Source organism: Rhinolophus sinicus, chromosome 3 (assembly GCF_057876585.1).
Source record: "Rhinolophus sinicus isolate RSI-liver-muscle chromosome 3, RSI-T2T, whole genome shotgun sequence".
NCBI lineage: Eukaryota > Metazoa > Chordata > Mammalia > Chiroptera > Rhinolophidae > Rhinolophus > Rhinolophus sinicus.
Window position 1 is genome coordinate 99177420 of NC_142503.1, and position 25608 is coordinate 99203027.

Genomic DNA, 25608 nt, shown 5'->3' on the forward strand with positions numbered 1-25608 from the left:
GGCAAACTGACTCTCCTTTGCTTTAGCTCATCAGTGAGCTTCTTCGGGACCATTTTTGCATACACCTTTCTCACGCAAAGATTTTCAGTGAAGATTTTCCTGTTTCTCTATCGATGTTTACTTGGTCTTCTATGCTTCTCAATAGTCAGCCGACGATTTTGATGCACAATTCGATGAATTCTTGCAATGTTTTCATCAGTTCTGCTCATTACTGGCCGCCCTGACATCTCTTCATCAGTGACGCATTCTCTCCCTTCAGAAAAAAGTTTAATCCATTTGTACACTGTCGTTTTCTTCATGGCATTATCCCCATAAATTTGGACTAACATGTCCCTGATTTCACTTCCACTCTTGCCAAGTTTAATAAGAAATTTAATGTTTGTTCATTGCTCTAACTCAAGCTTAGATGTTCTGGCGACGACACACAAAACACACAATAATGAATGCCACTCAGCAAGACACTGCCACACGTCAACATGAACACAGCTGTGAGACACTGATAAACCAAGGTTATGAAACCTTCCCAAGCTGTTTGTACAGTGCTGCCAATGTAAGCGCACGGTGGCAAGTTCGCAAACTTAATTGGCAGACTTCGTATTAGTATTCATATTGACTTGCAAAGTATTCGTAAATTTTATTTTCCTCAGCTAGATCCCAGATATAATCCTTAGTCTTTTAATTCTTTGAATAAACCTCTAACTTCCTATATTAGATTGCTATTAATATTTAATCTTATTTACTGCTATTGTCTTTAAAATTGCTATTTTCAAAGAATGTCCTAGGCTTTTTATCACTAGCATGTTCTGCTGTAACTGAATTTTGTGGACTTTATCTCTTCATGTTACTAAATTTATCCTCTATTAGTATTCTGTTTTCCCTTGGATTTTCCTGATAAAATCAGGGCGGGGGGTAGTCTCTACATGAGCATGCTGGCTATGTGAAATACATGGTTTCCTTTTGGTGTTGCCCATTCCTAATGAGACTTCAATCTTTTGTTTCCTATCTACCCCTGATCTATGAATTGATCAAAAAAATTTATTGTAAATTTTCCAAGCTTCGTCTTTGTACAAAAGAGATCACTAGACAAATACATCCATGGACTGAACAATTTTAAGCCCCCTGAAAACATTGCTTCAGATAACTAGTTTTACTATCAAGCCTAGACCTGCATGGAGACAGCCAAGCAGCAGCGACATGAAGCTCATGTCCATAAGAATGAGTTCATACATTCCGGAGATCATCACATTATTCGCTTGCTCTTATTCTTCTTTTAAATAATTTTATAAATCTCAAATCTTTCCAATAAGCAAACTGGGTTTAAATAAACAGAAGATGGACTACCATATGGAGTTTATGAGATGAAATTTTTTTACTATTAAACCTACAAATCTAATTGCATTTTTAACATGGGGACTTTAACATTTTAACTGTGATATTTTAATTTTCCTTTATGATACTACAATTTTACTTGTTATTTTATGTACTTTTTGCAATGGATTATCTATTCTTTTAATCTACCTAGATAGCGTAAACATGGTTATCTTTCATTTGCACCAAATCTTAACACTTAGAACAAACTACATTCATTCTTATGATTATCATTAGTACTCACTTCTAACTAGAAACACTGTGACCTCCTTTTAGAGGCATAAATGGCCCGTTTTTACTGGTGCCAATGAGTGACCTATTCCTCCCACAGCTCCACACACTGTAATTTTACGTTACAATTCAGAAAATTCTTTTCTATTTCTACACACAGATTTACACTTCATTACAGTGTATTTTAATAATATAAAACAACTCCCCTGCCACTGTCCTTGTGTGCTGCTTTGGATTCCTTACAGGCCTCACCACTATGTTGTATCATAAATCGGTGTATTGTTTGCTGCACTGCTCACCACCATATCCTCAGTGCCTGTAATGGAGCCGGGCGTAGGGCTAAGTGCTCAATGAAAGAAGGAATGAATGTGGCCATTCATTACTGTTCCTCCCTTTATAATACTGTAAAGATGTTGGGAGACAATTCCACATCGATCTTTTATATTTCCATACATCTTGTGAGGAGAGGCACTGACTGCCTTTGTTCTGTACTCTTCTGTTCTGTAGTCAAGGATAGCTGTGTAACGAATAGCCTTGAAACAGAGACAGTGCCCCCCTCAAGTTAGCATAATGTTGCCCTCTGGGGCAAGGTCAGGCAAGCTCATGCCCAATAAAAAAAAAGACCCACTTCTCTAACAACTCACTGCACTTGCAGGCATTATGTGGTCTCCTCTGCACTGCCATGTGGGAACTGGTACTCAGGGAACTGATACAAATGCTGATATACTCTGGCTACTCCCACTGCTGTTATAAACTGGTCTTTTTTATGACCCAAGAGACTTGTATCTTCTGCCAGTATCCATGAAATGATGGCAGGCTAATTTGTTCACTTGCAAGTCGGGTAAATCTCCAGTCCTTCAGAGTTCTTTCCTAAGGGCTAAATGATAGCAGGTTTGTGTTGGTAAATTCTTTTAGGGTCTACAAAATTCCAAAAGGTTTTTTCACAGTTTTCTATGAAAAAAATACAGTTTAACAGTGTAAATGAACCCTTCTCCTTAAGTATTCTCTAACCATTGTCTAGGATCATCTTTTCTATAATGTCTATATAAAGTCTTTTTACATTTTTTTCCTAAATTGTTTTTTCTTTGTAGTTTAAAAAGTTTGACAAGTAGGTGTATTCCTTTGAATATTAATACTGAGAGGCTCTGTATACTTTCTTAATTGACTGGCTGAAGTCTTTTTTTTTTTCACCTCCGGTTTTGAAAATCTTTATTTGACTATTTCTTTAATTATGTTTTCTATTTCATCTGTATTTCCCATCTACAGAAGTTGGATCTCCGTGATCATTTTCTGGGTTTATTAAGTTTCTGTTGCACTGCAGTTAACTGTTTTGATGTATTTAGGTTTTAGCTTTCATGTCCTTATTTTTCTATATTACTAGTTTCTGCTGCCTTCAATATTTTTTTAAGAAGAATAAATATATTAGGCCTTTAATTCTCTTAAATAAAATTTTAAAAATTTAACATTAACATTTAAAGTATACCAAGCTTGCAGTCTTCATATATTGAGATAGTCTGTCTTACCAGGGACTATTTGTTGAGGTTATTAGTAGCTAACTGAATACAGATTTAAACATTTCTACATTTAGAGGAACAAAACAGAGTAAAAGTAATTGATTTGTCAAATTCAATTACTGGCAAAATAAAGGTGGTGAGAACTATTAAGACTACTTATGTTCATTTTACATCACTAAGGAAAAACCAGTAGTTGATCATTTTTTGCAGCTGGATAGTTATTAATTACAAATGAATCCACATACATTCTTCACAAAGGTCACTATGAAATTTTTTTTAGCAAAAAAAGTTTAAATTCTAGCTTTTCCTTCATTGAATGGAATGTGGTGTGGGTTAAGTATTCCAGTAGCTCATAAGCTACAGTGAGATGCAGAAGAAACAGTGCACTTGAGCACAGCCAGGCAGCCAGAGTGGAATTCCCAAAGACATTACATTCATTTAAAATACTGCGATGTCACCAGTCTGGGCAGATACAGCATTATTCATGATACTCTAGGGTTTCAGTAGGGTCCCGCTGGCCTCTTCTGTGAGTATGTGAAGCTATTCAACATGAAGCCCTAAAAAGCCATGAGTAGGCTCCTGAGTTAGAGTTCATTAACGCAAGGGTGCAATTGTGTTTAGCCACTGTTTTCCAACAATGTTTGAAAAAAGCTCAAAAGTATTCATAGATGAGAAAAGTGAACCAGACTTTCAAGAGTTATAGCAGTTAGTTAAAACAAAAACAAAAAACCAACAGCCCTTCCAGACACAGCTAAGCTTCTTTCACCATGCTCACCAGGGTGGGTCTGGGGGTACCCTGCGCAGCCTGCACCCTACCTTGTTAACCAGCACCACTGAGCCTGGCTCTTTCATCTCAACCAGCATGTGGAACAAGGCCTCATGCCTGAAAGGGTCAAGCTTGGCTCAATCTGAATTATAACAGTTCAACTTGAGCAAGCCCTGCCTCATGAACAGCTTCTGAATGTGGACTTCAAGTCACCGTGAGGCCCTCATAGAGTTTCTTCAGATGAGTATCATCTCTGATTTCTTCTTTTGGAACACACTGTTTTGCCTCCACCAAAATGTCTGCAACCTCTAACAAATCCTTGCATAAGCCCCAAATACCATGCAATCTGCCTCCTCCACCATTCTGGCTCCTCTGCAACAAGTTCTCAGTACTGGCCAAAACTTGCTTATATTTTTCCATAGTCTCTTTCAGCTGCTCTTCAAACTTGACATTCTCTTCCACGAGTTTCTTCTCTGTAGAGGGAGTATCTCTCTTCTGTTCCATTTTGACCTATGTCCTCTTCATTCTGGACATTGTTCTTTTGTTTTATAGCTGTGCACAACAGGAGAAGGCCTTAAAGACAACGCCAAAGCTGAGAGGCTGCATCTCTCCAGCCTCACCATGGAGCCATCATGGCTGCCCTTCAATGTTCCACGTTTTCTTTCACACATCACCGTATTCTTCTACGACACATGTTCTTGATTATTTTTACTCATTTATCACTTTCAACATAGTTATCAACTCTTTTATCTACTTTCGTTTCTTATGATGTATAGATTCCAACAGCTCAGATTTTTTTCCCATTGTCTTGTTCCTTCACTTCTCATCCTTGCTGCTTCTATTATAATTTTAATATTGGGACCTGGGTCACTGCCCCCGTCCCCAAGATTTTCTTACCATAATTAAAGACTATTTTTTCGACTAAAGTTACTGTTTTGGATACATACTTCTGTTCTCTTAACAATAATTACATAGCAGGGCAAACTACTCCTTGTATACACATATGGCTTTAAAGAGTGAAGTCATTTTAAGGTATGTAAGAATACCTATTCTTTTTATTTATTATGGGGAAAAGAAGGTAAATGAAGATAAAGCCATGTTTTAAACTATATATATTTTTTCTCTTCAGTCAGGTTTAGAAAAAGTTTTACAAGAGAATTACTATCAGAGAATTTTAAGTTTATATAATATAATCAACACCAAATTTATATAGAATAACAGGAAAAAGTATAGGGAAGGCAGCAAAAGGTCTCACATTGTGCTTGATGGCTTCCTTAATAAGGAAAAGGAGTATATTTGAATGACAGCTAATAAAGGAATCTTGTTTTTAAAACTGCACACTGAGAAACCCAGAAAATCTGTTTATTAAAATGTTTTAATGTAATGTTCAATAAATTAAAGGGTCAGTATTTTGAGAAGTAGAGGGTTACACTGGCTATACTTTTAAAAATAGGGCGGGCTACCCTTTCAGAATAGGGGACAATTCATCTGAGGGATATTAACATTTAGCAAAGGCAGGATTTAAACAGTTGGGCAGCAATAGAGTTTCTCCAGGAGCTTCATTTACTCTGATTTAACTATAATCTGTGTGTTTTGAAAATGCTTTCATATAAATAAATTAGTGGAAAAAAATTATTTACAAAGCCAGGGATCTCATTAAGTTAGAAAATATAGTTTTCTAGTTCTGATAGGAAAGGTTAACATCTATATAATGCTTTAAAATTGTCCTGGGCACATAAGGTTTTATCAAAATGACAAAAGGAATTTATATATCCTTCATTTCACTGGTGACCATATACATCCCTGGATATGTGGCCACTCTTAGACCTAGTTGAAGCTTGGTTCTTACAGTGCGATTCTTATAGTTATTTTGTAATGATAAGAAGTTTAAAAACATGAACCTTATAAATTCTTCTTAACTTCTTCATACACCCCTCTGACCCCTGGCCATTTTTTCAATTTAATTTAAATTCTTGCTATGGTGACTTCTAAGAACGAGAAAGTAGCTGATAACAACTGTATGTTCAACATGAATGGATTTTGCATTAATGATGTAGCTGCCTGTCTCCTTTGCAATAGAAATATCTTATTTTAAAGAATATGAAAGGGTCTATAAAGCAATACATATTTTAATATTAAGCATCTAATAAGATTAATCCAAAAAAGAGAAAAATAAACCAGCTGCATAAGAGTCTACCTATTGAACAGTAAAGCATTACATTGCAATACTGCTGTGTTCTGTGAATTATGTAGGAGCTAAATGAAATTTTCGCCAAAATTTCCCCCTTCGGATAAGAAAAACTCTTTAAAACGTCTAAATACAGAGAAAGGGTTTCCCAATAAAGATGAAATGGCTGAAAAAAACTTTTAATGCAATTCTGAAAATATTTAATTTTCTAGACTTGACCCACATGCAGAAAAGGTTGCTCACTACTGGCATACATTAGGATTGGAGAAAACAGGAATGAAGTGGAAAAAGATGGAGGCAAGAACGATTCAGTGTTCTGAAACTCAAAATTTTGGGGAAGAATAATACTGTGGGATGCAGTTAAGAATTATCAGTTAATGGCAATATCAACGGGGCAATTTCAAACAGATAAGAATGAATTTTCATATCGAGTAGATCATTAGAACAACATGACTAGAAAGTTCAGTTGGCGAGAATAACATTAAGTTAAGGTTTTTAAGCAGTTTTGATGAATTGAGTACAGAGGGCACCTTGCATTATGACATACTTCATTTCCTCACAGGAACTACAATTCTCTCAAGAGATTTGTATGATTATATGATTTGAATCTAGTCAGGTATAAGACTGCTTCATTCGGGTATAAAAACTGTTTTACTTACTTGAAACAACATTAAGTTGCAGCTAAAGGCAAAAGGGCTTCCCCAGGGACATTCGGCTTAACAAACGTCTCTTCACTATCAGATAGGTGTTGAACATGCGTAGGACTTGGCCACTGAACCATGAAACACTTAGTGGTAGTGTAGAAATGGAGAACAGGTTACACAGTGGCTCTCAAAGAGGACTCTGAAGCCATATCCAGGTCTCTGATATCAATTAATGATGCCTTGAAAAGAGTTAAGTATGGCAGTATCTGCACCAGTTAATTACCTCTTTACTTTAGTATATTGATTCAAAAGTCAACTAAATTATTACAGAACACAGGCACATTACACTTCTGAGCAAAAGAAAAATGAACAAATTTGAGCTAAGCAGTTTAAAAAATATAGTATTATACAGTGTATATGCTATATGTACTACAGTATAAATATTCTCTAAACATTTCACGTGGGCTAAAGAACCTTAGTTTCTACTTCTGATAAAAAATGAAAGTTGTACACCACACAAACTCTGAATTTTTTCATATTAAAGAGGTCTATCATTGCTTCTAACGCAAAACATCAATGATATCTTGCTTGTTTTAACTCCAAATGTCACTACTGCTTACAAACACTTTGGGTAAAAATGGAGGGCTGCTTATTTAGTCTCAGTGTAATTGCACACCAAAAACCAAGAAAGCTTCTTTTCTCCTTTACTAACTGAATGCAATATTTAAAAAATATTTTGACAGACGTCAACTGTTTATTAGCCTATCTCTGACCACAGGTAAAATATAGCTAAGCAGCTAATCACCTTGCTGTTTTTCTAATTCCCTTTTCCTTTCTCTCCAAGACTTCCTCACTCCATAGGACTTTTAGAGCTAATTCTAAATTTAATGAGTGAAGAATGTTACAAATGAATTAATCACTATTTACAAAATGAGTCCCTTTACAGGTAGTCTTATGAAATACTGTTAACTGAAATTATGGGTTAGAAATTAAAGACATGTGTGGAAGACACTAGTTCTAGTTCTGACACTGGCAGAATCTGGTTGTGTAATCTTGGATAAGTCACTTATCATCTCTGGCTCTCAACTTGCCCATCTATAAAACAAAGGGACTAAAGCCAGATAATTGCTAAGGTCCTTTTCAATAACTAAGTTCTAGCTTTCCCTTCTCTACCTTAATAATGAGAGGAAAACTGAAAATCAAAATACAAAAAACAAAAACAAAAATACCCTAAAATGATTGCTGCTAGTCTAACAATTGTTAACTCAAGAGCTCAAGGTCTACTACGGCAGTTTATACTGTTTACAAGGTGTCAAGTTAGGAAGGCTCATTACTAAAGTACGCAATAAAAGTGGTTTGGATGTCACACTTTCCACACAAAGATGATCCAAATACCATTGAGTTGCAGTGGAAAAGTACTGGCCCGGGAGTCAGGTTTTAACTTGGTACAGTGGCATTTCGTAGGTAACTTAACATCTCCGGGTCTTGATTTTCTCAGGTGTAAATGACAAAATTATACTAGATTATCTCTAAGATCTTTCCTAAAACCAAAACTCTATTTCTCAGTGGTTATTCTCAACCTACCCTTTTGTAATGCATTGCTTCCAAAAACAGCTTGGTCTGCTTATAGATGTCTTGGCCTGTCTTGTGGAAGGTCTTGAGAAATTCTATGAACTCTTTAGACACTCTATCCGTTTCAATGCTGGTTTGCCGGTTTATGGAAGGACTGGGAGCTTTGGTTTCCTGAATTTCTGCTGGGAAAATTAAAAATAAGTTTCATTACATAGAAGATCCACGCATGGAATTACTTTAAGTATCTAATTTAAGGTTATTTAAATTATGCTTAATCAAAGTTAAACTTGAATTTAAGTTATTCTATGTTTAAATATTTGCACAACTTTCCTTAAAGCAAGCTAAATCTATTTTATGAGTAGGAATACAAGTAGATAAAACTACATGACCAAAAAGATATCCCTATTCAATTAAAAGTTGCTCTATTCATATTTTCTTAGCCAAAATATATGATACTTTGAGCTATATAATCATTAATACTGAAATGTCACCATCTTGAACAGTTTACAAAACTAATGAACAAATAAAGTAACAACCAGTAGCAGCACAAAAATGTTAGATGACTTACAAAATGTTAGACAACCTTTCCAAATCCATTTCACTTGCTTAAAAGGCAAAGGTTAATTTGTTTATGTGGAGACCAACAATTATTTATCCACCACTCAGTTTTCAAGTCATACTGCTCAAAGTGAAAGAATCCATTCAAAGTAGCATAATGATCATGACAGAGCACACAGCAAAGAGACAGGAAAGCAAATAAAACACTGTCTGAGTAGTTGGCCCCCAGCTCCATCCCCTCTTCCGCGAATACTGAAAGGAAAATGGGTTCTTTATAGGACAGAGATAAGGGGACTGGAACAGAGTAAGCACTCTCAGGTGCGTGACCTCACTTCGCTTATCACATTCTAAGCCTCCGGATTTTGAACTGTGCTCTCTATTTCAATACCTGTAAGGAATTAGGTACCTCATATACCCATAATTCCTCAGAGTAATTTCTTATAATCTTAGCTTTTAAACTTTAGTACCTGAGATATATTTTAATGATGAAGTTGAAATAAATTTTTAAGATAATAAAGTCATTATTTCTATTAGAGTGACTGGTTTATTCAGGTGAGACAAACACATGTCGATTACCTAAAAGAATATACTATTAGCTGTAGCAAACTAAAGACTCAACATCTCACTTATTACATAACTGGTTATTAAACTAATGTGTTACATAATTGCTTTACTTATGTTCAATTTAAAGCAAAAACACCCTCACCCCACCCCCACACTATACTGTTTAGCTAGCAGAACAAAAGTGCACTTTACAGTTATCTTTCCAAATCAAGTATTTTCCTATCTTTTAGATTATCAGGTGCTACCTAACTGTGATTCAAAATGTAAAAGCCCTTAAAGAATTCAATCACATTAAGAGAAAAAAATAAAAGGAAAAAAAGTACACAAAAACACTGTATGTATGGTTAAAAATACTATCAGTCAAGTCAGACAACAAACTGGAAAAAAATGTTTGTATATTACATCACCGACAAACGGCTACTCTCCCTAATGTATTTTTTTGACTCCTATAAATAGAGAAGAAAATCCAATAGTTCAATATGAAAGTGGGTAAAAAATACGAACAGTAGACAGAAAGGAAACACAGACGGATCTTAAACATAGGAAATATGTTCAATCTCACTCATGTTAACAAATATGCATATTAATACTTGCATGAGATGCCATTTAAAAAATTAATAGGCAAAAATCTGAATTTGATGTTGATGAGGACACGGGGACAGGGGGCGCTCTCCAGCTACGGAAGTGGGAGCATAAATGACATAACTGCAATGGAATGCAATCTGGTGATAACCATCAAAATTAAAAATACATTTATCTTATGACCAAACAATCCATTTGTCAGAAATTTTCTACTTATAATTTTGCACATGTACGAAATAAAATATGTACAAGGCTACTCATTTTAATGCAAAAAACTGAAATGGCACAAAACGGTGACTAAAGGACTAAATAAATTATGGTTTAATCCAAAAATGCAATATCACATCATTTTAAAATTAAAAACTATGCTTTTCATGTACGGATAAGGAAAGAGTTCTTAAATGTATTGCTAAGTAAAAAAAGCAGGGTATGTGTAGTGTGCTATTGTTTATGTAAAACAGGAGAACTGGGATAAGAAAATATGTATTTACAAATGAAAACAAAAGCACAGAAGGATACAGAAGAAACTAATAACAAAGGTTGTCTGAATGTGGGGAAGGATGGTGGTAGTCGTTGGAAACTAGATGATTTGAGGGACTATATACCTTTCATTTTTGAGCCATTTTGATGTACCACCTATTGTTTTTAAGCAAATAAATAAATCAGTTACAATTTAACTCAAAACAAAAACTTGCAGCATCTTTTCTGAAACATTGTTTATCGATATGGAGAACCAAAAACTGTATTTGACATCCTGTGTGACTAGAAAAAGTTCTTTAATACTTGAAATTTAATCCTTCAGTCAATCTGATAATTCCACTCCCAGTCATGTTGGAATAACATGATTGGAATTCCCCTACTGCCTTAAACAACTAGAAAAGCAGACAAGAACCATATAACAAATAATGGTTTTTAGACACTGAAAAATAGGCAGATGGGAGAGAAACCCCTACAAGAAGAGGATAAACGTGGTAAGTGCTACAAGTGCCCCAGTTCACTGATGGGAGAGTTTTTAGGCCATGGTTCAGGGAGAGGCAACTCAAACAGAGCTTAGCCAATGTGCTGACTTGGGGAAACAGAATTTAGAGCGCAGGGAAGCCAAAGTCACTAGAATAGGCGTGGCAAAATACAGAGAGGATGGGGCTGCACGGAAAAAACTCCAGGTAACTGCAAAGGAATTCCTTCAGTCTCTGCGTGCTGCGCATGTGAGAAAACTAACCCACTGGGTAAAGGAGCAGGCAGAACAATCCCCAGAGCACACATGGCTGAGAGAAATTCATTTTCTGAACAGCCAGGAACAAAGAGCATCAGCAATGGCCAATATGTGGGCAGATAGAGAAGACATTTTATCACTTAAAAATTTATTTAAAAGATAATTAACTGTTTGAAGCTAAAGCAATAATAATGGATTGTGGGATTTATGTCATATGTAGAGAAGTAAAATGTAGGACAACAAAGGATAGATAGGAAGAAAAATATATAAGAATACTGTTGGTAACATTCTTATATGTAAAGTGGTATAACATTATTTAAAAGTAGAGTAGATAAAGATGTATTTTGTAAACTCCAGATCATGGATGGATGGATGGAAGGAAGGAAGGAAGGAAGGAAGGCAGGAAGGGAGGAAGGCAGGAAGGGAGGAAGGCAGGAAGGGAGGGAAGAAAGAAGGAAGGAAGGAGCTAAGAAGCCATAGTGGAGATAAAGATATAATCATAAAAAATAGTCTATCAAAAATAAGTCAGGAAAAGAGAAAAAGAACTAAATACAGATGAGATAAATAGAAAACAAAGAACAAGATGGTAAATTTAAGCCCCATCTTATAAAAAAATCGCATTAAGTAGTCTAAACAGTCCAATTAAAAGTCAGGGGTTGTCAGATTAGATAAAAACCAGATCCATAGGCCGGCGCGGTGGCTCAGGCGGTTGGAGCTCCATGCTTCTAACTCCGAAGGCTGCCGGTTCAATTCCCACATGGGTCAGTGGGCTCTCAACCACAAGGTTGCCGGTTCAACTCCTCGACTCTCGCAAGGGATGGTGGGTTGCGCCCCCCGGCAACTAAGATTGAACACGGCACCTTGAGCTGAGCTGCCGCTGAGCTCCCGGATGGCTCAGTTGGCTGGAGCGCGTCTTCTCAACCACAAGGTTGCCGGTTTGATTCCTCAACTCTCACAAGGGATGGTGGGCTGTGCCCCCTGCAACTAACAATGGCAACTGGACCTGGAGCTGAGCTGTGCCCTCCACAACTAAGATTGAAAGGATAACAACTTGACTTGGGAAAAGTCCTGGAAGTACACACTGTTCCCCAATAAAGTCCTGTTCCTTCCCCAATAAAAAAAAATCTTAAAAAAACAAACAAAAACAAACCAGATCCACGTATCTGCTGTCTATAAGAAATCCACTTTAAGTGTAAACACAGAGATGTGTGAAAAACTAAAGAAATGAAAAGGATGTATCATCCAAACAATCAAAAAGAGCTGAAGTAACCTTATCAATATCAGACGAAGTACATTTCAGAACACAAAGCATCACCAAGGATGAAGAGGGGCATTTCATAATGAAAAAGGGGTTAATTCTTTAAGAAACAGCAATCCTAAATGTGTATGCAACTAATAACACAGCTTCAAAACATATGAAGCAAAAATTGCTAGAACAGAAAGAAGAAATAAAAAATCCACAATTTTATTTGGAGAATTTAATACTCCTTTCTTAGTAACTGATAAAAAGTATCCATAGGCAGAATACTTGAACAATGCTATCAACCAACTTGATCTAACTGACATTTATAGAATATTCCCCTAAACAAAAATGAAATACATATTCAATCCGACAAAATAATAAGTTTACGTACATCAAATGTTTCTGATGTGCTAAGCACTTTTCCAATGCTTTCTGTATAATCCTCACAACTCTGTGAAGTAGTACTTTTATGACGTTTACAAATGAGGAAGCTGAGGCTTAAAGATGTTAAGTAACTTGCATAATGTTGCAGTTATTTAAGTGGTAAAGGCTGAAGTTTGAACCCAGGTCTCTGTGACTTCACTTCAGAGCCCGAGCTCTTTATGCTACAGCTGCCTCCTGAGGCCAAAGATAGGCCTGCACACCTTCGAAGGAACACCAGTCTCGGACTCTGGAGACCTGCAACCCAATCAAGGGCGGGAGCTCTGACCACCCCTCATCGCTTTACTTGTGCACGCTCCTCCTTCTGCCCCCAGCAAATCCTTTTCCCCAAAGATGGACAAGTTGGATGTTTAAAAATCCTCTTTCAAAATGTACATGAACATAAAATGTAAGTTGAAGATACTCTGTTTGATACTATAATGGTGGATACATTTGTCTAAACCCACAGAATGTACATCACCAAGAGTGAACCCTAATGTAAATTATGACTTTGGGTGAGGATGACGAGTCAGTGTAGGTTCATTGATTGTAACAAATGCACCCCTCAGGTCGGGGTGCTGGTAGTGGGGAGGCTGCATGTGTAGGAGGCGGGGCTAGATGGGAAATCTCCGTACCTTCCTCTTAATTTCACTATGAACCTAAAACAGCTCTCAAAAAAACCTTAAAAATACCAAAAAAAAGGTTAGTCAAGATTAATTCTATTCACTAGTTATGAATTAGTACAAATTACTAAAATCAACAACCATTCTTCTCTGACCTTCCTAGAAAACCAACCCTTAATAACAGAATGAAAGCTTGGATTAGAGAGTAGAAAAGGAGAGAGACACAATTCATGTAACAGGAAAAGGGTGACGTAGTTTTGAACAGTCAATGGGCATTCAGAAGGGTGTACGCAAAAGGAACAATTTCATATGCATTACATTTTGGCTAGGACCCAAATGGGCAACCGTTTGCTCTACAATTTAAAATCTTGTTTTTAACAAAGAAACAAAGCTTGTATTTCAAGGACAGCCCGTCTGCCATGATTATCAAGCTTTCCATTCCTCAATCTAAACACAGCTTTAAAAATATCTTCCCATAAAAGCTAAAATAAACGAATGGGACTATATCAAACTTAAAAGCTTCTGCACAGCAAAAGAAACCATCGACAAAATAAAGAGGCAACCAACTGAATGGGAGAAGATTTTTGCAAACAGCACCTCCTATAAGGGGCTAATATCCAAAATACACAAGGAACTCATACAACTTAACAACAAAAAAACAACCCAATTGAAAAATGGGCAGAGGACCTGAAGAGACATTTCTCCAAAGAGGACATACAAATGGCAAATAGACATATGAAAAAATGCTCAACATCACTAATCATCAGAGAAACGCAAATAAAAACCACAATGAGGTATCACCACACCCCAGTCAGAATGGATATCATCAACAAGACAAATAGTAACAAGTGTTGGAGAGGCTGTGGAGAAAAAGGAACCCTCATACACTGTTGGTGGGAATGCAGACTGGTGCAGCTGCTATGGAAGGCAGTGTGGATGTTCCTCAAAAAATTACAAATAGAATTGCCATATGACCCAGCAATCCCTCTCCTGGGTATCTACCCAAAAAATCTGAAAACATTTATACATAAAGACACGTGTGCTCCAATGTTCATTGCAGCTTTGTATACGGTGGCCAAGAATGGAAACAACCAAAGTGTCCTTCGATAGATGAATGGATAAAGAAGTTGTGGTATATATACACAATGGAATATTATTCAGCGGTAAGAAAAGATGAAATAGGAGCATTTGTGACAACATGGATGGATCTTGAGATTATAATTCTAAGCGAAATAAGTCAGAAAAAGCAGAGAACCACATGATTTCACTGATATGTGGTATATAAAACCGAAAACAACAAAAGAACAAGACAAACAAATGAAGGAACAAAAACTCATAGACACAGACAATAGTTTAGGGGTTACCAGAGGGTAAGGGGGGAGTGGGGCTCTAGAAGAGGATAAATGGGGTCTAATATATGGTGATGGAAAGAGAAATGACTCTGGGTGGTGAACACACAATGTGAAATATAGATGATGTATTGGAGAATTGTATGCCTGAAATCTATGTAACTTTACCAATAATTGTCACCCCAATAAACTTTAATTAAAAAAAAAAAATCTTCCCAGCAGAACATATGATCTTGCTTATAATAATACTTATAGCTATCATCCAATGAGAATTTTCTACATGGCACTGTTTTTTACTACGCATCCTCATTAATCCCTGAAAATGTTGTTAGATCCTGAAACAATATGAAATAATCAATGTTTTCCACTTTTAGCCATGAACGCACTGAGGTGAGAGGGGAAGTCACTGTGTGCCTCAAGTCCCAAGGGCAAGTCAGAGGAGGAGCTGATCTGACGATGGGTCTGTTTGATTCCCAAGCCCACGGTCTTCACAACTACACCATCATATCCCTCCTATTAGTACAGCATCTACTTATTCCTATTTAAATCAATCAACAAGTATCAGTTGAACACCTACTACATAAGGCTGTATGCAAGGCAGAGCACACATTAAATTAAATCTTTAATATACAAAATAAACCTGTAGAAGCAAAATCTTCACTAATTGTACTTGAAGAATAGTCATCAGAGTAAAGACAACCTGAAAATGTCAGTATCAAAAAAAGAACATGATCATATAATAAAGACGATTAACACCATTCCCAGCACTGAAAAGACATTTTTTATCTCAATGTCAAAAAATTTACATTTCTCAGATAATCCAAACAATGTAAGGACAGTTCAGTAGTTCCGACTACAGTTACACAATATAGACTAAAAGGCAGACAGTCTGTAGTACAATAAGAAACATATATTTGGTCTTTTCCCCGGGTTCCTGAAACAGCTCCTAAAACCCTTGAAATTTCTTGAGTGATAAGGATGACAGGAGCCTCTTTTTTTATTCCTAACAAGACTTCTTCTTCCATATCTGAGTTTATGCTAATGAGGTGACTCTAGCTGGGTCCTGGAAAGCTTCAGGGCTGTCTAGAAGGGGCTGGGCACCAGAGGAACAACCAAGGGATTAGGCGGTGGGACTCTCAGTCCTGTCCCACCCTTGACCTCTGGCTTTGGGGAGGGGAGAGGAAATGGAGACTTTTAATCACCAGTGGCCAATGATTTAATCAATCATGCCCACAAAATGAAGCTTCCATAGACACCCTTAAATGACAGGTTCAGGGAGCTTCCATCTTGGGGAACACACCAGATGCTGGGAGAGTGGCATGCCCAGAGAGGGAGGGCATGGAGGCTTGGCAGCCCTCCTACCTTGTCCCGTGCATCTCTTCTATTTGGCTGTTCCTGAGTTGTGTTCTTTATAATAAACCAGTAGAGTAAATAAAGTTATTTTCCTGAGTTCTATGAGTCATTCGAACAAATTATCAAACCCAAGGAGAGGGCTGTGGGAACCCTCAATTTATAGCTGGCTGCTCAGAATTATGGGTACCCCCCGGGTCCTGGGAGCTTTGACTGTTGTCTGAAGTGGGGGAAGTCTTGTGGAACCGAGCCCTTACCTGTGGGATCTGTGTTGACTCTGGGTAGTTTGTGACAGAACAGGACTGAATTATTGGACACCCAGTGATGTTAGATAATAAAAGGCACCACATACTTACTGCCAAGGAAAATTTCTCATTGTCCTTATCAATGAAAGTCAGAAACTGATCATTTTCCAAGTGCATTCTATTTGATACATTGTAAAAAGTTATTTTCCCAGATAAATAATCTTTGGAGTAAACAAGAAAAGGCAACCAAGCTGACTGTACTTGCAAAATGATTGTAAAAACAGGCACAGTTATAAAATCTGTTCCAAATTCAGGTTGGGAAGTGTCACCTCAGTGTCATGTAAGCACCAAACAGACCCTGATGATTAAAGTAATAATTCATTAGTAATCCTTTAAACAATGTGATTAACACCATGCTTCTACTTAATCAGCATCTGCAATTCTGGTCTTGGGATAGCATTGAATGCTGCAAGATTATAGTTTTATTTTTATTTTTTTAATCTTACTTTAAAATAACTTCTTATCTACAGAAAAGCTACAAGATTGACAAAAGATTCCTTTATACCCTTTACCCAGATTCACAAAATTTTAAGATTTTGCTACATAACTATTATTTCTTCTAAATTTTTTCCAGAGTGGATTGTATATACCATCCTCTCTACCCCTTAATATGAGTCTTTCCTAATAACAAGGATGTTCTTTTACATAACTACATTCAAGCTGGCTTCTGGGTCTTTCGCCTATCCCTACCATTCTGGAGGGGACCTCTTACCCTCTCCAGCCCTAGAATCAGTCATTTCTCCAAGGAACCCTAGTTCACTTTAGTGAAAAACAGTATTAGAACCTAAGACCTGGGTAGAGGATTAGTATTTTAATTCTAGGAGCACAGCCTTTAGATTAATTTGTAAAAGATGTACACAAAATTCTACTCAGGGGGATAATATGTATTTGGGCGCTTTGAAAAAAAAGACATTTTGAATGTATGAGCAAGTGTGATTTACTTTGTTAAGCTATAGATCACTTGACCTTACTTTGGGGATTAGAAAACTGTAAGTAAACTGAATTTTACAGTCAAGCTGTTCCATTTGCCTTTTCTTCAGGGGCATCCAACTCTTATTAAAATAGTCTTCAACCCTAAGGAAGGTTATCTGTGTTCTGTTTATTACCAAGCTGCCCTGATTTAAGAGCTTCCTTCTGTGCTAACAATAAAAGTAAGTAAAATATCAAGAGCAAGGCAGGATCAGGTATTAATAAAGTAACATAAAGAAGACAGAACACATAGGTCTGTGTTAGTCTAGACCCAATAAACTAACACTGCATTTAGTATGGGCCAACTTTATCCACGTGCAAGGGCCAATCAGTCTGAAATGCCACGTTCATCTGTTACATAAGCAACACGCGAAAGAAAGAACCAACAGCATTCTCTTTGCATCCATACAGACACATTGAGTTTTTCAACTCTTTGAGGTCTTTATCCTCACTATACTTTCTATAGACAAAAAACAAAACAAACAAACAAACAAAAAACAGGTAAAGATAAAAAACCTAAAGTAAAAATCTATCATTTTAAAAGAAAAGAAAAAAACCTAAGAAATCTTCCGTATAAAAGTTTTAAAATAAAAATAACTTGGAATTGTTTCTTTTAAAGTACAAATCTTTCTATCATTCGATGCACATTGTCAGAGTTCTTAGGACATTTTTCAAAACTGCCCAGGATGGTCAGTGAAAGTGCGTGACTATCATGCACGTCAGTAACAGAAACCTCACTGTATACCTATATAGATGTAAATACAGATATAAAGATACACACACACATACTGAGGTCAAGGGATATCATGGAAAAAAAACTGAATCAGGAGTTAGGAGGCCTGAGTTCTAACTCATCAGCTCATTACATGACCTTGGGGAAATTAGTTAACCTTTACGGGCTTTCATGCTATCATTTGTAGCGCAGTTAGAACTGATGGTTTTATAACTTGTTTATTACTTCATCTTTTGTCATATACCATTTCACCATGTATCATAAATGCCTAAGGTTAGTGAGACTTTCCCAAAGCAGGAAACAGAATTTAAGCTAAAAAGAAATGAATGGCTTTGATCAGTACCCTTGAGCTGCTTACTAGCAGAGATATTCTCCCAGAAAAACAACATACGTATTTTCAAATAGCTAACACTTAGTAGAGACTTACAATATGTGTCAGGTACTATGCTAAACTCTTTAGACACATCAACTCATTTAATCTCCAAGACATGTCTCTGTAAGAATTACTGTCCCTCAGAACACACAGGGCTTAAAGAGATTAGCTTGCTCCCAGTCACACAGCTAGTAAACTGCAAAGCTCAGACTCAAACCAGCTTACGTTCTTAACCACCTTTTATACCACCTCCTAATAAATAAATCATGAGCCAAACACATTCTTAATTTAATCTCTAACAGATACTGATTATTTTCCCTTCTTACTGCAGGAGAGAAAACTGCTACACGTAACAACCAACCAAGAAACAACTTCAAATTAATCACTTGAACAAAAAGATTATTTAAAGGTTTGCATTTATTAGAGAGAAATGCTGTGTTTGGTTATAAGCAAGCATTCCTTTTAAATAAAACAAAACAAGAATAGTCATTAAATCCGAAAGACCAGCAAAGATCTTAAGGGGTGATTTATTTCCCTGCCTTTGGGCAGACCAGAAAACCTCATGACAACTAGGTCAGGTGGGGGGGCCTGGTGGTGAGACATGGGCTCCAAGAAAACAGCTCTTCCATTAGCCATCAGCACCGGGTCCAGTCTCCCTCACCACTCCAAATTCACTGCAGAACTGATTACAAACATAAAGGTTTAGAGACTGAGCTCTAACGACAGACATTCTTTCTTGCTTCCTGCTAGGCCACGTCAACTAGCTTGTCTGCTCACTGGTAGAACAAGTGTGACTTCAGTGATAATCCTTTTGCTGGTTACATGGCATTTAAAAAAACAGGATGAATAAGGTCAAGTACATACAAACCTATGCACCAGAAAATACATACCATGGGTCACATTTACCCCTCTAAAAACCCAAAGTGAGCCTTTTCCCTAAACGTTCACTCAACATGTTTCCTATATGTTCCTCCACACTTCCTCAAGATACAAGCTGTCTCTCAAACAAACGCTCAGAAAACTGCCTCCTTAGATGACTTCAAGCCTAGAAACAGCCATTCTGATAAGGTATGGATGGTGAGGATACTATACAAAGGAGAATAAACCAGGATCCAAAAGTTAAAGGCACAAAAAGGAAAACATCCACAAAGATAGCCACTTAGATGGGAATGAATTTTATTTAAAAAGTATGTATTTCAATTCTCTTTATTCCTCCTATCCAAGTAAACAAGCTTCTGTAAAACACAATGTCCTCCAACCATAAACATTTTTGGTTTCATATATTGTCTGACCCTTCAACCAAATATCAGTCTCAATCTGAACTGATAGTCTCTAATTTTACAGAAATTAAAAAGCTGAGCCCACATGCATCGTGGATCTACTCTGTACCTCATCTGAGCACAGAAGGAAAAAGAGACTCAGAAAATCACCCTTCTTTGATCCAACCCTGGATGAAGCGCTGAAGAACCTCTTCACGGTGGTGACCTTGCGGGTCTTCTCATTGGTTTTCTTTTCTTCAAACTTGGAAAATGTGAGGGACGGGGCCGCTTGGCCGCTCTGACTGCTAGCAAAGGCCTCCTCCTCCTCCCGCTGCAGTCTGTAATGCAAGAGGGGATTAAGAATGACCTAGATATTCTCCAAGTTTTCCTTGTGTCTAAAGGTTATCACTCAACGAATCGAGAAGGATCTAAAATTTTCAGAACTAGAGGCTAAATACACCAAGTAGGTCTGAGGTCCGTGATACTGTAACTACCCTACATGCTACTACAGGCTGTTACAGGGGCCTACTCTGTAGAGCACGTTCATTTAGCAATTCTACTAGGGTTACATAAGAAAAATAAAGTCTAGTCCAAATTTTCCCCAACAAGCTCAAGGCTGGAAGACAGAAAAAGGTAAATAAATTACAATATAATGTGACAGTTCCTACAGTAGAGAGTAAAACCCAAGTGCTGAAGAACACAGGAAAGAACTGAGTCTGCTGGAGGAGTCCCAGAGGTTTCACAACGGTGACATTTAGGTCTGTCTTAAAGGATGAACAGGATTCTGCCAAGTGAAAGGGTATTGCAGGAAGAAGGAATTACAAATGTGAAGGCAAGTGGTTCTTGTTACAAACCAAGTTCGGTGCAGTCAGAGCACTGATGGTGTGATGGATGATGAGGCTGGATGAGGGGCAGAGAGACTAGAGATAGGGACAATAATTCAGAATATATTATAAAGATTTAAGAGAGAGAAAATAAGGACCTAGAAAATATAGGAGAGAGTGAAATTCAAGACTTCTCTAAGCTGAAATAAGTAGAACCTGCTCGTAGCTGCAGACAGTGTGGGAGGTGAAGGAGAAATTAACCATGACTCCAGTGTTTTTTAGCCAACTGAAACAGTTCTGTTAACTGATACAGAAAGAAGATCAGGAAAAAATGGGGAGTGGGGATCAGAGGGAATAAAAGCAATAGATTTGGCCTTGGACCTGCGGAATTTGCGGTCTATATGACAAAACTCAAAGGCTGCCTACAGAACAAGAATTATCAGACAGCAGCAGCACTGTCACCTAGGAACTTGTTGCAACTGCAAGTTTGGAGGTCTTACTCCTAAACAAATAAAGTCAGAGACTCTGAGGCTGAGGTCCAGCCATCATTCTACAAGATTTCCGGGTGATTTTCATATCTGTGCAAATTTGAGAAATTGTACTATAGGAAACCTCAAGCGAGGTCACAACTAGAAGGAGTAATAAACCAACAAAATCACAGGGAGAGGTGTAGTAGTCTGAGACCGGACAAGGACACATCTTTCCCTGAGGCAAAACAGAATTTAATATAAAGATATTGGTACATTTTGATATGGAGACGGGAGAAAGCTAAGGGAATTCATACCCAGTAGCCTCTACTTTATGAAATAGGACCAGCTACTGAGAATATTAGGAGTGCAGTGGGAAACCTGAGGAAATAATTAATGTTCTATGTCTGTATTTTCTCTCCTTGACTGACGGTGGAGTCACTGAGAGCAGTGAGTGCACTTTGTAATTCTCTGAGTTCACCATAGAAGCTGGCAAAGAAGTCACTCAACAAATGTGGCTGATTAGATATAAAAAACTAGCAAAGAGTTCAGTTTGACTTTCTTTAATTGAGAAGTTTTAGTTTCTAGGATGCTATGGCAAAGGATTAACATTATTCATGGCATTTTATTAGTTCCTATGCACACCAGCTATTCCATCTTCTAATTTTTATCATAATCATATTTCTGGATAATTCAAACTTATCAAATAATACTTTTGGCCTACAAACCCCATTCAGGAAAAATTAAATTTTCATAATGCAAGGACTACATATACACATCAACAGATTTCTATTCTCATATGTTTATGACTGTGCCAGATGCCATGCTGGATATATCCACAAGATGAGGAAAACAATGCTTGACGAGAGCCATGTACATCATATATATGTTACTCATTTAACCCCCAACATGAAGTACGTCTATCTCTGTCCTGCTACTCTAAGGAGCTTATTGCTTATATTAAAGAACTAAGACTAACACATCCCAAAAACAAAATAATTAAAAGGTAAGACAGAGAGAAAATGAAGAAATCACTGAAAGCTACAAGGTGTGATTAAACAATATGGTGAATGTTTAAATTAAAAAAAAAATTATTACAGTAAAAGACACATTGCCATTAATCCCCCTCAAAATATTCCCCCTCGCTTTGAACACACTTATCCCATTGTTCTTGCCACTTTCTGAAGCAGTTCTGGAAGTCCTCTTTCGTGAGTGTCTTCAGTTGTGCTGTCATGGCTGCCTCAAATCAATGTCCTGAACCATTCTGACTTTGGGGAAGAGCCAGAAGCCACACGGTGCCAGATCTGGTGAATAAGGTGGATGAGGACACACTGTCACGTTTTTTGTTGTTGTTGTTGTTGTTGTTTTTTAGATTTTATTGGGGAAGGGGAACAGGACTTTATTGGGGAACAGTGTGTACTTCCAGAACTTTTTTTCCAAGTCAAGTTGTCCTTTCAATCTTAGTTGTGGAGGGTGCCGTTCAGCTTCAAGTTGTTGTCCTTTCAGTCTTAGTTGTGGAGGGCGCAGCTCAGCTCCAGGTTCAGTTGCCATTGCTAGTTGCAGGGGGCGCAGCTCACCATCCCTTGCGGGACTCAAGGAATCAAACTGGCAACCTTGTGGTTGAGAGCCCACTGGCCCATGTGGGAATCAAACCGGCAGCCTTCGGAGTTAGGAGCACAGAGCTCCAATTGCCTGAGCCACCGGGCTGGCCCCGTAATGTTTTTGTCAGAAATTGCTGCACCAGAAGTGATGTGTGACACGGAACACTGTCACGATGGAGGATGATTTACGGCACACTTGAAAACACACCTTCTCTCAACTGTAGCTCACACCCAACTGAATGCACTGAACAAATTGAAACTTGTTACTAAGGTTCGATGTGCCACTTCCTGTATTGAAGATCCCTGACTTTCCATTGGATGGCACTTGACAGCAACATTCACCGTCTTTTGTGATTACAACGGAAAGGCTTCATGTCACACATCATTTCTGGTACGGCAATTCCTCTCAACTAAAAACATTACAGTGTGTCCTCATCCACCTTATTCACTGAATCTGGCACCGTGCGACTTCTGGCTCTTCCCCAAAGTCAAAATGATTCAGGATATCGAGGCAGCAATGACAGCACAAACTCACGGCACGAAAGAGGACTTCCAGAGCTGCTTCAGAAAGTGGCAAGAATGATGGAATAAGTGTGTTGGAAGCAAGGGGAAGTATTTTGAGGGAAATGAATGGCAATGTGCCTTTTACTGTAATTTTTTAAAAAAATTTAAACATTTTCTGTGTTGTTTGATCACACCTCGTATTCATTAAATGTTGACAGAGAAGAGGGCAGGAATCCATTTCTCTTTATATTAAGCAGACTTGCTGATAGCTCAAAACAGAAGAGAAAAATATATGCTGACAGCGACAGAACTATGTATCCAGTATAACACAGTTATGCCACCCCTAGTTAAATCTTTTTACCGCTCTGCCAGTTCCCAATCCTCCTGAATCTGCTTCTGCCTGGCTTTGTGGTACTCCTCCCTCCAGCACTTGGAACAAAAACCCTGCCAAGCAGGGTTGCCGTAGTAACCACATCCTTTCTTGCACAGAAGTTCTGACTGATCCACATGAATTCCTCGGCGTTCAGACTTAAGGCTCATCTTCTTCCTGCCAACCAAGTAACAAACAAGAAAATGTTGTTGAAAATGAATTATGCTATCAGCACGGCAATTAAGAACCAAAAAAATGAGTACATATCTTCAAACTATAGTGGAGGTAGGAAAAGAAGGAGGGAGAAAGGTAGGGAAGGAAGAAAACGGAGGGAGGAAGTGAGAGAGAGAGGGAGGAAAAAAGAAAGTTTAAATACAGCAAATTCCTGACACAGTCATTAAGAAAAGACGTATTCCTGCCAATAATACAACAAATACTTTATGAAAGTTCTAATATTGGATTAAAGACCTAAACGTAAGACATGAAACTATAAAACTCCCAGAAGAAAACAGAGGAGAAAAACTTCATGAAATTGACAACAATTTCTTAGATAATATACCAGAAGCACAAGCAACAAAAGCAAAAATGGACAAATGGGACTACATCAAACTCAAAAACTTCTACACAGAAAAGGAAACAATAGGGTGGCCGGATGGCTTAGTGGCTGGAGCGCAGTGCTCATAACACCAAGGTTGCCAGTTCGATTCCCACATGGGCCACAACTAAACTGAAAACGACGACTTGACTTGGAGCTGAGCTGGGCACTCTTCAACTAGATTGGAAACAATGACTTGACATGGAGCTGATGGATCCTGGAAAAACACACTGCTTCTCAATATCCACCACCCCCCAAAAAAAAAAGAAAGAAAAGGAAACAATCAACAGTGATATAAAAGCGAATACTTTGTCTCATATAAAACATTTAATATTTACCAAGAAAGTGAGTGTAATTAAACGATTAGAATTATCTAAACTCTTTGAGATGACATTCAAGGCCCTCAGCAGCCTAGGAGAAATAAACATGAGCCTACTATTTGCCACCCTCACTACATACCTAATAGTGTGATGGGTACTTGATATAATTATCTCTTGCAAAAAACCAAAAAAAACAAAAGGTAGACATTATCTCCATTTCATTAGATGTGAAAATTGAGGTTCTGAGAAATTTTCAAAGTATGTAAACTCTATTAAAAACAAGCAACAGAGAAGGGATTCAAAACTAGATGAGCTTCCAAATCCTGGTACTACATTGTCCCCAATCTACTTGCCCAAACTCATATCCCTGAGCACAGTAATGCTCAATCATTATGACCGTCTCCCAAACAAATCATGCATGTTTGTGCCTCAGCCTAGAATTCTTTCCTATACTTTTCAAAGATAATTCACTATTGAAAGCTCATTTTAAGGGCCATCTCTTCACTGACGTTTCCCATGAGCTTCCTTTCACCCAGAATTAACTTTGAGCCTCCATTTTCATAACACTGCTTATTTAGGAATCAGTTATACCTATTCTGATTCATTATAAAGAATCATTTCTGTTTGACTTCCTCCCACCTAGACTAGAAGCATCCCGTCTAGGTGGGATCTGCTTTCAGTATGGTGCCAACGTGCTAACGTGTATTTTGGATTGCATATGGAGACGCCGCTGTTTTCTACTCAGCCTCTATCTGGACAGTGAATAAGCTTTCCTTTAAGATTTGATACAAATTTGAGGACTTATGTAAGTTATAAAGTCAGAAAGTCATCTGAATAACAAGGAGAAACCAATTTAAAAATAGGTCTTAAGTTGACTATGAAACCAGAGAAATTTTCAGTTATTCCCTTTTTAGACTGTCAGCAAAATAATTTGGATGTTCTGAAAACTTATTTTCTAACAAGATTCTTTCTTTACTTGGCAAGTTAAAGGCATTCAGGTAGTCTTTATCTCTAGCAATTAACTGGATCCTACCAATCTTGTTAGGATGACTCATTTTACCAATCCTTATTTTTTTCCTGCTGCTACTATGTTATAGTCATTA

The 25608-nt window shown here is 37.5% G+C and overlaps 1 protein-coding gene and 1 pseudogene across 7 annotated transcripts in view; both read right to left on the reverse strand.

Moving 5' to 3' along the window:
- RABGEF1 (RAB guanine nucleotide exchange factor 1) overlaps positions 1-25608 on the reverse strand; it is a 60664-nt gene that overhangs the window by 13597 nt on the left and 21459 nt on the right. For 3 of the 7 annotated variants that reach the window (XM_019717610.3, XM_074328483.1, XM_074328482.1), the window contains exons 2-4: positions 23582-23767; positions 19996-20162; positions 8296-8462 (exon numbers count right to left, since the gene is read on the reverse strand). In XM_019717610.3, the coding sequence (XP_019573169.1) occupies positions 8296-8462; positions 19996-20162; positions 23582-23760 (513 nt within the window). In that variant the 5' untranslated portion in view covers positions 23761-23767. Of the gene's footprint in view, positions 1-8295; positions 8466-19995; positions 20163-23581; positions 23768-25608 lie in introns of all 7 variants that reach the window. The other 4 variants (XM_019717609.3, XM_019717605.2, XM_019717608.3 and 1 more) reach the window with 3 other exon arrangements.
- Positions 3746-4690, reverse strand: LOC109438040 (grpE protein homolog 1, mitochondrial pseudogene; annotated as a pseudogene).